General features: G+C 52.3%; 1 protein-coding gene across 2 annotated transcripts in view; it reads left to right on the top strand.

Moving 5' to 3' along the window:
• LOC105507068 (neuron-specific protein family member 1) overlaps positions 1-13957 on the top strand; it is a 34567-nt gene that overhangs the window by 2198 nt on the left and 18412 nt on the right. For both annotated transcript variants that reach the window (XM_011935431.1, XM_011935430.1), the window contains 2 exons: positions 261-415; positions 4065-4181. In XM_011935431.1, the coding sequence (XP_011790821.1) occupies positions 287-415; positions 4065-4181 (246 nt within the window). In that variant the 5' untranslated portion in view covers positions 261-286. The remainder of the gene's footprint in view (positions 1-260; positions 416-4064; positions 4182-13957) is intronic.

Below are 13957 nucleotides of genomic sequence, written 5' to 3'. Positions count from 1 at the left end.
GACCGGGTCTGGAGGGGCTGGGCAGGGGCGGCGCCCCCTCCCCTGGCCGCTGTGCGCCCTTGCGCCTGGCGCTTGGGTCCTGCGAGATGAAGGTCTAGAAATACACAGCACCCTCCGACCCCCGCATCGGGCTGTGACCACCACGTCCCCACGACCCCTCCCCGAGACCAAGCGGGACGGCGGTGGGTGTGGGTGCCCGCTTCCCCCTGCCCCGCCCTGGGTCTTGCTTGCGGTGACTCCCCCCGGCCCTCCTTCCGCAGGCTGCAGCCTCGGAGCTCCCGGAACGATGGTGAAGTTGGGGAACAATTTCGCGGAGAAGGGCACCAAGCAGCCGCTGCTGGAGGATGGCTTCGACACCATTCCCCTGATGACACCCCTCGATGTCAATCAGCTGCAGTTCCCGCCCCCGGATAAGGTAAGCCCCCCCCCGCCCCTCCACGTTGCCGGGTGCGCACCCCCAAATCTCGCACGGCGGCCGCAACAAAAGAAACGCGCCGCGTGCGCTGGGTACGCGAAGTGGGGGCGGGCTTGGGAGGCCGAAGGGAGCGCGGCGAGGACGGTGTACCCGCGCGGGATTCTGGATCGGGGGATGCTTGACGGGGGGGCCCTGCCTTAGATGATATCCTAGTCCTGACAGTGGAACGCGGTGGGGCAAGATTCCTTCGCGTTTTTCCTGGGAGCCCCGCAGCTGCCCTGCTCCTCCCTTGCCCCGTGGCCCCAGGGGCTCTGGATCGGGGGTGAGCCTTGGGGCGGACGAGGCTGTCCCTGTACCTTCCCGGGTGTGGCAGTTTTAGCCCGACTTGCCCCACCGAGGCGGGGGAGCGTTCTCCTTGGTCAGATGGCCCCTCCCCAGGGCTGAATTGTTCTCGCCCTTTCTGCCTGCCCCTGCCAGGCTGGCGCTAGGTGCAGGAGGGTGTGCGCGCCCACACAGGGTCTCCTTCCTCTTTGTTCCTTTTGTGAAATCTGCAAATAAGTGCCTGGGCTCGCTCAGTATTGGTATCACCGGGAACAACCATTCATCAACCTTTCCCCAAAGTGTTTTCTGCTGAATTTAAAGAATCTCCTCTTTTTGAGTATAGCATCCAATTAAGTAGTTTCTATTTGCTAAGAATAATATTTCCAGGAGTTAACACTTGAAAATGTAAATAGATCTTTGCATGTCTAGGCAATTGTACTGTAAAACTCGTATCTAAGACCATAGACACAGCATCTGTTCTCAGCATCTTGCTGCCGCTTACAAACCACCGCAGCCACAAATAATTCCCGGAAGTGCTTTTCTGTTTTTTTTTCTCATTTAGTCCCTGGTAAAGGGGCTCTGAGTCAGGGCTCTGCCTTCGTTGCAGCAAGTTGGTGATTGCTGACGGAGCGGGTGTTGTGGGGTGGGGGTGTCCCGGTGGGGGCCCTAACCCCTGTAAAGGTGTCCTCCCAGCTTTATTGTGTGTGTTATCGGGGGAGGGAGGCAGGAGCCGGGAAGAGGCTGGCAGCAGGGGTTTCGGTTCAAGAAAGGGGGATCAACTGGCCACACCTGTGCCCCCCAGGCCCCGGTGGTGCCACTGATGGTCCAGGCTATGCTTTGCAGGAGGGGCAGGGTTGCCTGAGGCCTCAGCTTTCGCTCCACCCCTCCTTGTCTAGGCATCAGACTTGTCCAGTTAGCAGGGCCTGGCCCCGAGGCCCCCACCCCCGTCCTGCCTCGGCCCCCAGCTGCTCAGCTGAGGAGCAGTGGCGCCTGTGCCAGGAACTCCGTGTCCTGAGGCAGCACCTCTATCAGGTGATTCCCCTCACTTGGCCTGAGCCTCCTCTCTCATCCTCAGTCTGTTCCATTCCAGAACCATTCGGCACGGTTGGTTTATACAGGGAGGAGGGTTTCAGGCAGGTATGAAATCCTCACCCACTAATCAGGTCGACCAGGCGTAGCCTAGGCAGCTCGGAAAAGTGGTGAGTCTCCTCTCTCTGCAAGTGTCCAAAGAGGGGCAACCAGTCTCAGGTCCAGCCAGGACTTCAGCCAGGACTGAGTGTGGGTGCAGGGTTATGGCTTTGGGATCATTTTCCAAATGGCTTCTAAGGTCACAATGAGGAAACTGAGCCTCAGAGCATTTATGGGACATGCCCAAGGTCACTGGGCTGAAGGTTATAGTCCTCCAGGATGCAAAAGTTTCTGGCAGTGCCTCTTACTCCACCCTGCTTGGAGCCAGATGTCTCTCACGTAAGACCTCTCTTAACCTGAACAACAGCAACATGTTGCTAACAGTCAGAGTTCAGGGAGGCGATGTCACCTGTTGCAGGTGACATGGCTTCTGAGGGGTGGTGACACAGTTGGACTGTAAACAAGAATCTGTTCTGAGAACGTGTATGGAGTGCTGAGGTGCTAGAGGTGCAGCGGTGACAGCAGTCACAGTGCTGGCGGCACAGTGGTCTCCCCTGACATTTGCTGGATACTTATTCTGCACCAGGAACTATTCTGCCAGTTTTAGAGGTTTAAATTCTTTTGATGCGTTGACATGTCATGAGGTCATTACCAACGTTACCCCCATTTTGCGGGTGTGGAAATGCAGGCACGGAGAGTTTGAGAATTGCCCGAGGTAACCTAGCCTGTTAGTGGCAGGTGCAGATAGAACCCCGGTCGACAGAATATTAATGGGGCCCCCACATAGGGTGGAGGTTTCTGTGGGTTTCCTCGTCCTCAGCAGTAGCCTTGTTCCCATACATTGGCCAGTCTAGGCCTGCGTGCTCAAGGTCACATGGCTAGTTGGGTCCAGTTGGGGTTTGAGAATGGCAGGGTGGCACCCAACCACTGCCTCAAGAAATGGGTGCCTCACAGGGGTGGGTGCCCAGGCCAGCCCACGCCAGGCACCCCCTCCCTCTCCATCACAGGAGCACTGGGTGGAAAAGGAGTTGGGGTCGGGGGGCCAAGAGTGTGGTTACAAGGTTTATGGCTCTTGGGATCATTTTTCAGTGACATGGGAATGGGCTGTGCTGTTCTTTCTCCCCAAGGCTGGCTTTGGGGGTCACAGCGCAGGCTGAGAGGCCCTCTGGCTGCCCACCGGGGACTGACCATCCCCAGTTGCTGGGGTCTCTTTGTTCTGCCCTGGGCCCCACCATCGTGGAGAGCAGGTGACGGACCGCCCAATGAAGGGAGCCTTGTCCCTCGAGGGAGAAGAGCTCGGAGGTGGCTGTAGTGCAACAGCCTCTCCTGGAACCTGGCTTGGGAAGTGAAGTTTGGAGATTAGAGACCTGTAACGCCTTGACACTGCTCTTGAACACCTCCCAGTCCAGTGGGACAGAGGAGTAAACAGTCCCTGGCAACGGGTGTGGGGAGTGATGAAGACAGCGCCGCTGAGGCCAGGGTTGTGAGCGTCCCGGGTGGGGAGGCTTCCTGGGTCCATCTGAAGCTGCTCGGGTGTAGGGAGATGCAAGGGCTGGTTTCCAGGTTGGACAAACATCCTTCTGCCTCACAGTAGGGGGTGGAGGGGAATGAGAGCAGGGAGACCCTTTGGGGGCTGTGGCAGGGGCAGAGGGAGAGGAGGTTGTAGGGGTGGAGACAAAGAGGTTGATCCTGGATCTGTTTCCTGACAGGCTGGCGACCAGCCTCTCCAGCCAGTCCTGGAGGGCTGCGGACAGTGACCTCAGACCTCCTCTTCTTGTGCCCATGGTGGCACAGCAAGGCCAGTGAAAAAGCAGGTGCAGTCTCCCAGCTTCCTGGGCCAAGCCAGGCTTCGGCTCTGGTGGATGAAAGGAGCACTGGGTTAGGAGTCAGGTGCCAGGCTGCATCCCCACCCTGCCGCCTATGAGCTGCGTGACCTTGGCCAGTTGGCCAGTGAGCTTACCTTCTGTGGCCCTCAGTTATAATGTTTCCCTCCTGGGACTGCTCTCAGGATTATTAATGGGACGTTTCTCTGAAAGTCCTGGCACAGAGGAGATTTCCAAAAAGTAGTGGCTGTTCCCGTTCTTCTTGTGAATTTCTTCCTGGCCAATGGTGACTTTGAATGTGGGAGCTCCCAGACCCACCCTCTTTGGGCAGATAGTCTGAATGCATCTGACTTTTGTTTCTCTGTTTCCTGGATAAGGTGGTCGTGAAAACTAAGACTGAGTATGAACCTGACCGCAAGAAAGGGAAAGCACGTCCTCCCCAAATTGCTGAGTTCACCGTCAGCATCACGGAGGGTGTCACCGAGAGGTTTAAGGTGAGTGGTCCTGTGGTGGGGGAGATGCTGCTTTTGCCCCCAGAAGGGGTCTGCTGAGCTGCAGAGATGCCCTGCAGAGAGGCCAGGGTATGATGCCGTTTGTCTGGGCTGATCCCAGCTGTGCACACCCAGTAGCTTCTGGCTACCTGCCAAGATGTTGTCCTTGTGCTTTTTGAACATTTCTTTCTTCTTTTCCTCTTCCAAAATGATCACAGGGAAAACCCACCCACGAACTGTCTTTTAGACAAAGGTTATAAACATATGAAAAATCACTTACCAAACATTAAAATATTTACTTAACAGTTCCAGGAAGGAAGCAGACAATAACAAAAAGATAACGCACAGCACTGATCACACGCCAGACGGGGGTCCCAGCCCTTTACCTAGTGAGCTCATCTGAGCAACCCTCCTGGCACACCAGTACTATCCGTATAACCCATTTTACTGATGGAGAGGTTGAGGCACAGCGTGGTCGCAGCTCTACACAGCAGAGCCAGGATCCGACCTGCAGGGGATCTGGCTTTGGGCCTGTGTGTATCCTCCCTCCTTCCCCGTATCCCGATGGGATGAAGGCGTGTTGCTCAGAGCGGGAGGCTTCCAGCCTGTCTGGGTGGGAGGAGCGTTCTTGCCAGCCTGGCTGCCTTCAGAGGCCGCGTTGGTTGAAGAACAAGCTGGGATGTTTATCAGGAAACTCATTCTTTGGGAAACATGAGAGAGAGGGTAAAACAGTAGCCTCATCCAGATTCAAGGCGGTGAATTGAGAGACATCGGTGGGCCCCAGGCCTTGCAGAGCGGCCCTGTCTGGCTCTCTGGTCACCCTCCACTTGGCAGCGTGAGCAGTTTGCTTGTGCTGGGGGCACAGGAACTCCCACCCCCAACCCCTGCAGTTTCCAGAGCACCTGTGGGTATGGCATCATATTTGATCTCTGTGACAACCTCGTGGATCACAGAAGGCGGGACTGGGGGCCATCCCTGGTTAACAGATGAAGCTGGAGCCACAGAGTGACTGGCGAAGCCAGGGTGTAATCTGACTTTCAGTCCCTCCTTCTTCCTGTTGCCACACACTGCCTGTCAGGGCCCGCCTGGTCCAGCGGGTCCCGTGAGTGTTGCTGTGGGGCGATTGCTTGTGTCAGCTCAGCGAATCCTCCCAGCAACCCTCTGCCTGCTACCTACTAATAGTAGGTACTGTTTGTATTACTGGTGTTACAGATGGGGAAGTCGAGTTACAGAGCAGTCTGTGTCTGTCCCTGCTGGTATGTAAGGATGTCGTGTGTGCTGAGAGGCTCTTTTGGTGGCTCCTGGCTCAGCCGTTCATATGTGTTTGAGGTTCATGGCCAGGGCCAAGACATATTGACCCGAGGTCAAACGTGTCTTCTGTGCTGGCCAGTGGGATTAGCGTGTGCCTTATCTGCTGCCACTCACCTGTCCTGCCCCATCTGCACCCTGGGTTTGGCAGCTACCCCTGGTTGAGGCAGGAGTGGCCTTGATTTCAAGGTCACCGTGCCCTCTGTCCTGATGGCTAAATGCTGTCTGATGTCTGAGTGTGTCTGGGTTTCTCAGGCCCGCCTTGCCCTTTGCTGTCCCAGCCCCGGCATTTTAGATGCCCACAGAGCAGGGCGCAGTGCGACCCTTGAACAGCTATTGCTTCATCTGTTGAGTGTCTGTGGTGAGCCAGGCTCTGTCCCCGACCTCTGGTGTTCTTCATTTGTACTTTTCCCACATGACCACCTGAAACAGGTCCCCAGATCTCTTGCCTAAGGAATGGGTGACGCAAATTTGCCACCAGGGCCCTTGGCAGCCTTGGCTGGGACTCTGTGGTTACCCGGCCCCTGTTGCCCAGAACCTGAAGGCTCAGAAGACCATGGGCGATTGTGCTTGTCCCAGTAGACTGGCTGCTGGCCTCAGAGGCCCTGCCTCGTCTCCCTGCCTCCACCTCCTGTGGCTGTCTCAGAAGGCGATGTATGCAGTAGGTGCTCAGTACATGACTGTACTGGACTAAGTCCGCTGGGTGTGTTCCTCTGCTTAGTTTTCCTGGCCTTCTTTATGATTCACAACCGCCCTGAAGGGGGTAGCACTGGCCCCTTCACACATAAGGCTGTTGAGCCCCGGGTGGCCCCAGGGCGGCTGGGTGCTCCCTCTGGAACTCCGAGGCTTCAAAGCCAAGCCTTCCCACCATCCCTCCCCACTCCCATGGGATGCCTGCTGCTTCCCAGACCCCATCCCTTCCATCTCCTCCCAGGACAGGTGCAGATCACACCTCTGCCAGGAAGCCTCCTGGGTCCCTCTCAGTTGCAACAAACCTCAGCGTCCTGTTTCCAGTGCCCTTTGTAGCCAGGCTGCGACAGCATGTAACAGTGACGGAGTGCTGCATGAGCTGGACTCTGCTTCACACTCCTATGCTCATATTACCTCATTTAATCTTCATAAACACCTCAGGAGGTAGGCACCCTCATAGCTCCATTTTACATAGAGGGGAAACTGAGGCAGACAGCCTTGGCCGCCTGCTCTCGGCTGTGGCACCAGAGCTCCTTGGTTTCTTGGAGAAGTGGGTTTGCGTGGGAGCCCCCACCCCAGGCGCCATCGCTGTTGAGCCATTCCGCTTCTACAAATCCTTTTCCTTTGTTGATTCAAAACCCTTGCTCTGCTGCCTTGAGCCACACAGAACGTGCGGCGCCCTCCTTCCCCAGCCCCAAGGCCTTCAGAGACCTGGCAGGCTCAGGTATCCCGGAAGCCTCCCCAGTGTACAGCTTCTTTTTCTCATGCTTCTTCCTGAGTCCTGGTTTCCAGGCTCCCTTCCCCTAGGTGTCCTCTTTTGAGGGTCTGGGTTGGGCTGTCTTCTCTTTGGGTGCGAAACCTGTGACCAGATGTCCTGGCAAGGTCCATTGGTGTGGCCCTTCCAAGCACAGGCCCCTCAGCCTGAACTGGTGACCTGAGGAGGGGAACAAGGCCATAGAGACCCCCTGAGCCAAGAATGTCAGCCAAAAATGAAGGCTTTGGGACTCTTTGTGCAGACAGAACTTACTCATCAGCTGCTCCGTGCCAGCCACGGTAAGAGCTCCTTGATATCATCTCCCTGGCGCTTCTTGCACGCGCAGTAACAGCTTGATAAGTAAATGGATGACTAATCGTGCTGCTGGCCTCCCATGAATGGGGGACTTGGCAGGATTTCCTGGGTCTGCCTGTGGGTCCTTGCTTGTTGAGTAAGTTCAGTGGCAGCTGGTCGGATTGAGCCCTCTCTCGGGGCCATGCTTGCATGTAAGCCTCTAACAGGTGATGCCTGCCACTTATCACCAAGTCAGACAGGTGACCTGCTCAAGGCCACACAGTCAGTCAGTGGCAGAGGCGCAGCAGGAGCTGGGCAGGAGGCTCTAGAAGCCTGTTGCTGTGGCATACTTCCGCCCACTACCTTGTCCACTAGGAAGCCTGCAGGCTGGACTTTTGCAACTGAACAACTTGCATTCTAAGGGCGTCTCTTCTCTGTGCCTGCTCCGAGCCCCTTCTCAACTGGGAAGGAGATTTACCTAACTCCCTGCCCACTTGCTGTGGGGTGGATGTGAGAGGCAACCTCTGAAGTGCTGTTTCCCCAGGTGTATCTGGAGCTACCTGTCAGCATCAGCTGAAGTTTGATTTTAACACAGGGACCCTGAAGCCCAGGGTGATGCGTTTTAACAAATGCTTTCCAGGTGATCCTAATGTATCCCAAGTTTTTGAACCTTCTCGGTGGTGGTGCCTTCTGGCACAGAAGCCAGGAAGGGTGAGGAGGGCTGGTGCCTTTTGCAAATGCTAAGGGTGCCTACCTTTCTGGAATGTTCTCCCAGCTTTTTATTGTCCAGGTAGATTTCTGGCATCCCTGAACGTGTGCACACGACGAGTCGTGCTGCTGTTGTGTGAAGCTGCAGCTGGTTGAGGGCTGGGGGTCTCTCTTTCTGAAACGGGAGCACATGGGGAGCAGGCTATGCTGGAAACACGGACATGATGGAGGGTCCAGAATAGAGATCCGCCTTCCCTGGCTTGTGTGCCCCCCTGCCAGGGCCCAGTCGAAGCTGTGGTTGGGTCAGAGCATCTTCCTCGTCCCCCTAGTGACTTCTGTGCAGCTCCCTGGCCCAGCCATCATCTTAGCTCTTTCATCTCTGTGCGTGAATCGCAGGAATGGAGTCCCACCTTCCTGACGTTGAAGCGATAGGTAAATCGTTTGTTCCCTCCTGTCTCTAATTTGTGTAGCTCAGGAGACCTCATCTTTATAGGCCTTTGGATGGCATCATTGAAACGGAGTGTCTTTTTGGATGCAGCTTTCTGATTGTCACTTGGGGATTAATCTCTTGGCTGTGAGGTTGCTAGGCTGGTTGCTAGGTAACTGCTGACTGGGAGAAGGTTCTGAGAGACTCTGCCACACAGAATGGCAGGAGGACTCCCCCAGCGGCGGCCAGCAGCTTGGGCTTCCAAAGAGGTTCTTGTCAACAAGGAAAGCAGTCGCTTAATTAATTGGAGGCATATTTACGCTGAGAATAAACACTGGCTAAGATGTTTCTCAAATTAACCAAACCTAAACATTTTTGAAATTGTGCTTCCCCACTGATGCCTGCAGAACGGCGGGTCGGGGCTGCTGGAGCCGCTGCTTGCAGTTCTCCTGCCGATCTGGAGACAGTCATTAGGGACCGTCATTAGGCAGGTGACAGGAAGGCTCCCTCAGGGCCCACGCCAGCCCTTTGTGCTTCTTGGTTCCGGTGATGACTGGCTGCTGACACTGGAGAGGTCTCCACACCCTGTTTGCCTGTGATGTGAGTTCAGGGTTGGGTGGTCCAGCCTTGCCCCTCACCGGCTACCATGTCACCCTGGGGCTGTGAGAGATTCCAAGGTTGCCTTTGCACAGGAACACCTTTCACCGCCAGGGCAGAGCTGGGGAGCGTCTTGGCAGGAGAGACCTCGTTCGTCTGCGTGGTCCTCGTGGTTGGCAGTCCAGACTCTGGCGGGGGTGTCCCTCTGCGTCCTGTCGCAGAGGACTCTGGGGGTGGTTTGTGTCTTTTCTTTACATCCCTAATGACCTTGAGCTTCCTGTGTGCCCATCTGTTTCCACACTCTCCAGTAAGCCCCTGGTGTGTTTCAAGATGCATTTCTTAAATATTTATGAACAGTGATGCCATTTCCTTGGCATTCAGCAGTGGGAGTCGGGTTTCTTCCCGTGGGAGTGGTATTGGAGACCCTGAAAGTGTGTGTGGACGCCCCCTCACCTTTAGTTATGCGAGCATATTGTGGGGTCCTGGGGCTGTGGTTGCGGAGCCCACCTTCCCCAGGCCAGCTGTAGTGTGGGGGCTTTGGCTGGATCGGATACCACGTGGGTTGAGTCATCTGTGTGTGTGTGTGTTCACTTTTGTGTGGGTTACCTAAAATATTTAGTGCTGTAAACGCTTGAAGATGTCGGGATTCATCTTCTTTTTCCAAGTTTTTTCCTTTTTTTTTTTAACTGCATTACTCAGCAGAAATGCTCATTTCCTTCTCCCTCCCCGTGAGGGTAGGAGGATGGGGAGAGTGACAGCAGCCTCCCAGCGCCATCGACCTGGCGCCATCGACCCAGTGCATGCCTGGGCTTGGGGCGCCATGAGCACTGTCTCGTTCACTGTTAGTGACAGTCTCTGATGGTTGACCGTGCTGTCCTGATTTTGTAGGTGATGAATTAAGGCCAGAAATGTTAAGGAACAGGCCCAAGGTCACCCAGCTAATGAGGGTGACACACCAAAGCCCACTGTGTGCCGTCCTCCATGCCAGTGGGGCCTGTAGGGCGACTCCCCTGCAGACCCTGAGCTGGGCAGTGGCCCCAGACCTGAGAGGGCGGACAGGAGCACAGCCAGTGCTGATGCCGCTCAGGCTTCACTGTCCAGACGGTGAGCGTTCCGAGAACGAGGCCACGGGCCACTGCCTTTCACTTCTGTGACCATGTAACGCCCAGCCCAGGTGGGGCCCTTCTGTGAGTGACAGCACACACAGTGAGTGGTCAGGATGCTGGGTGACGGCCATCCCCCAGGATCCCTGAGCCTTGAGGACACATGTTCCCTCCTTATCAACTTGTTATAAACGTACCCTGAGGCCCAGATCCTGTTTGTATTTCTCTGTGACCAGCTGTTCGTTCCAGAAAACACGCCTCAGGTCTCCCTTGCCTTCCGCTAGGGCTCACGGTCTCTTGTCAGCACCCCCACAATAGTTTGCGACACCTTCAGCCTCCTCTCTCTCTCCTCTGGCCCATTCTTTGTTTTTTTATTTTTATTTTATTTTTATGTTTTGAGACGGAGTCCTGCTCTGTCACCCAGACTGGAGTGCAGTGGCACAATCTTGGCCCTGCCTGGCCCATTATTTAAGGAATGATCTTTAAATAATTGTGGTAAAATATACAAAATATAAAACTTCACTTTAAGGTAAGTGCCATATTACATTCAGTGCCATTTAACATATTCACTGTGTTGTCCAACTATCATCACTAGCTAGTTCCAGCACAGTTTTACCACCCCAAAAGGAGACCCGATTCCCATTAAGCAGTTACTCCCACGCCCCTTCCCCCAGCCCCTGGTAGCCACAAATCTGTTTTGTGTCCCTGTGATTTACCTATTCTAGACATGTCATAGAAATAGAATCTTGTAAGTTGTGAACATCTATCTGGCCTCTTTCACTTAGCTTGCTATTTCAAAGCTCAGCTACATTGTAGCATTTGCAAGTGCTTCATTCCTTTTCACGGCTGAGTAATATTCCATTGTACCAATAGACCATATTTTGTTTATCCATTCATGGCTGATAGACATTTGGGTTGTTGCCATATTTGGGCTGTTGTGAGTAATGCTGCTATGAACATTCATTTACAAGTTTTTGTTTGAATACCTGTTGAATTTTTGGGGATATATGCCTAGGAGTGGAATTGTGGGGCCATGTGGTAATTTGATATTTAACATATTGTGGAGTTACCAAACTTTTCCACAGAGCTGTACCATTTTACATTCCCATTAGCAATGCACAGTGGTTTCAGTTTCTCCACATCCTCACCAGCACTTGTTTTATTTTATTTTATTATAACCATCCTAGTGGACATGAAGTAGTATCTCATTGTGGTTTTGATTTGTATTTCCCTAGTGGCTAATGATGTTCTGCATCTTTTCATGTACTTGTTGGCCATTTGTATCTCTTCTTCAGAGAGATGTGTACTCAAATCCTTTTCCATTTTTTAATCAGGTTGTGTTTTTATTGTTGTTGTTGTTGTTGTTGTCGTTGAGACAGGGTCTCACTCTGTCACCCAGGCTGGAGTGTAGTGGTGGGATCTCAGCTCACTGCATCCTCGACCTCCTGGGCTCAAGTAATCCTCCCACCTCAGCCCCTGGAGTAGCTGGAACTATAGGCATTCACCACCACACCTGGCCAATTTTTGTATTTTTTGTACAGATGGGGTTTTACCATGTTGCCCAGGCTGCTGTCAAACTCCTGGACTCAAGGAATCCTCTCGCCTTGGCCTCCCAAAGTGCTAAGATTACAGATTGTGAGCCATCACACCCAGCCATGTTTTTGTTGTTGAGTTGTAAGAGTTCCTTATATATTTTGGATACTAAGCCCTTATAAGATATATGATTTGTTAATATTGTCTACCATTCTGTAGGTTCTTTTTTCACTTTCTTGCTCATTTCTCTGATGCACAAAATTTTAAATTTTTGGTGAAGTATCATTTATTTTTTCTTCTATTGCTTGTATTTTTGGTGTCATGTCTATCTAAGATAGCGGTCCCCAACCTTTTTGCACCAGGGACTGCTTTTGTGGAAGACAATTTTTCTACTGACCAGGGAGCAGGGGATGGTTTGGGGATAAAGTGAGATCATCAGGCTTTAGATTCTAATAAGGATCATTAGGCATTAGATCCTCATAAGGAGAACACAACCTAGGTCCCTTGCATGCACAGTTCACAGTAGGGTTCATGCTCCTATGAGAATCTAATGCTGCCACTGATCTGATAGGAGGCAGAGCTCAGGCAATAATGCTTGCTCACCTGCCACTCACCTCCTGCTGTGCAGCCCAGTTCCTAACAGAACATGGACTGGTACTGGTCTGTAGCCCGGGGGTTCGGGACCCCTGATCTAAGACACCATTGCCAAATCACATGAAGATTTTTACCCTTGTGTTTTCTTCTAAGAGTTTTATGGCTTAGCTTTTATATTTAGATATTTGACCCATTTGAGTTAATTTTTGTATATGGTGTGAGGTAAGGGTCAATACCATTCTTTTGCATGTGGTCCTAACACCGTTGTTGAAGAGACTGTTCTTTCCTTATTGAATGAATAGTCTTGGCCCCCTTATTGATAATCAGTTGACCATGGACTCATAGTTTTGTTTCTGGACTCTCCATTGTATTACATGGATTTGTGTATCTCGTCTTATGCCAATACCACTCTGTTTTGATTACTGTAGCTTTGTAGTAAGTTTTCAAATTGAGAACTACTCCAGTTTGTTCTTTGTTTTCAAGACTGGTTTTGAAAACAGTTTTGACTCTTTAGGGTCCCTTGTAATTTCCATTTTCTACAAACAAACAAAAAAGCCTTTGGATTGTTGACAGATGGTTTTGAATCTGTAGATTAGTTTGGAAAGTGTTCCCATCCTAACAATATTAAGTTTTCCAATCTATGAACACAGGGTGTCTTTCCCTTTAATTTCTTTCAAAAATTTCTTACAGTTTTCAGTGTACAAATTATGTAGGCGGTAAACTACAGAGGTGTTAGTAGTACTTGTGAATTTGTCGCCAATGCAAATCACAGGTGTTTTTATATCACAGTGCAGTTGTGGGACAATGTGATCTTGGGACAGTGTTTATTGCTCATAGTTCCTTTGAAGCCATAGTATCAGATCTTGTTCAGTGTGTTGATAAATGCATATATATTATATGAAAAATTTATACTTTTGTAATATTTCTATACCAGTATTTCAGTATAATCAGTTTTCTTTGCAAGTGTATGTATTGTGTTTTTTGCATTTAAAACATCATTCTAAGGATTTGTGGTTTCACACAGCTGCCAAAGAGGTCAACAACACAAACCTGGTGGAGCCCTGCACCCACTGCTCCAGTGCACTGTCCCTTAACGCCCACAGCAGTGGGCGCTGGGCCACCTAGGGGCAACTGTGGGACGCACAGCAATGAGTACAAATCCCTGCCCAGCAGCTATAATCCCATTGCTCCTGCTTTAGAGCTTTTACTGCCAGCTGCACAGAAGTGATGTAAATTTCGGAATAATGTAGACACTGCTGTAATACACACATGCATGCACGTCAGTGATAGGCATCTGTCCTTCAGATGACTGCTTGTGCTGTGAGGAATGCTAGTCTGTCACAAAGCAGCAGTTGCTTCCTGGGGTCCTGAAATACCTGGGACCTGTCTGCTTCCAGTGTCTTGATGTGGCAGACAGGCACCTTTGTCGCTGGGCTCGTGTTCCCTCTCCTGCAGGATGTGTGATGCTGCAGCCACACTGGTCATAGACACTGGGTTTTTTGATGCTTCAGGCCTGTGGCACAAACCCTTTCTCCCTGCTGGACTCTGATTTCCCTCCTCCCTGGTAAGCTCCTCCTCCTTTGGGACATGGACCCCTCCTCCCAGAAGCCTTCCCTAGCAAAGTTAGCTGGGCTGGCTCTTTAGCAGTTCTCAGCCTATATTGGGAAGAGTTAACACCGGGGTGATGCTGTGGGACCCTATAGCCCTGCAGGGCTGCTCAGCCACATCAAAGCACCTGAGAATGTGCCCTGGCTGCCAGGGGATTCTGTAA

The sequence above is a fragment of the Colobus angolensis genome, unplaced genomic scaffold (assembly GCF_000951035.1).
Source record: "Colobus angolensis palliatus isolate OR3802 unplaced genomic scaffold, Cang.pa_1.0 Scaffold143, whole genome shotgun sequence".
In the NCBI taxonomy this organism is placed as follows: Eukaryota; Metazoa; Chordata; class Mammalia; order Primates; family Cercopithecidae; genus Colobus; species Colobus angolensis.
Note: the sequence above shows the minus strand (reverse complement) of the source record. Positions and strands in the feature narration are given on the sequence as shown.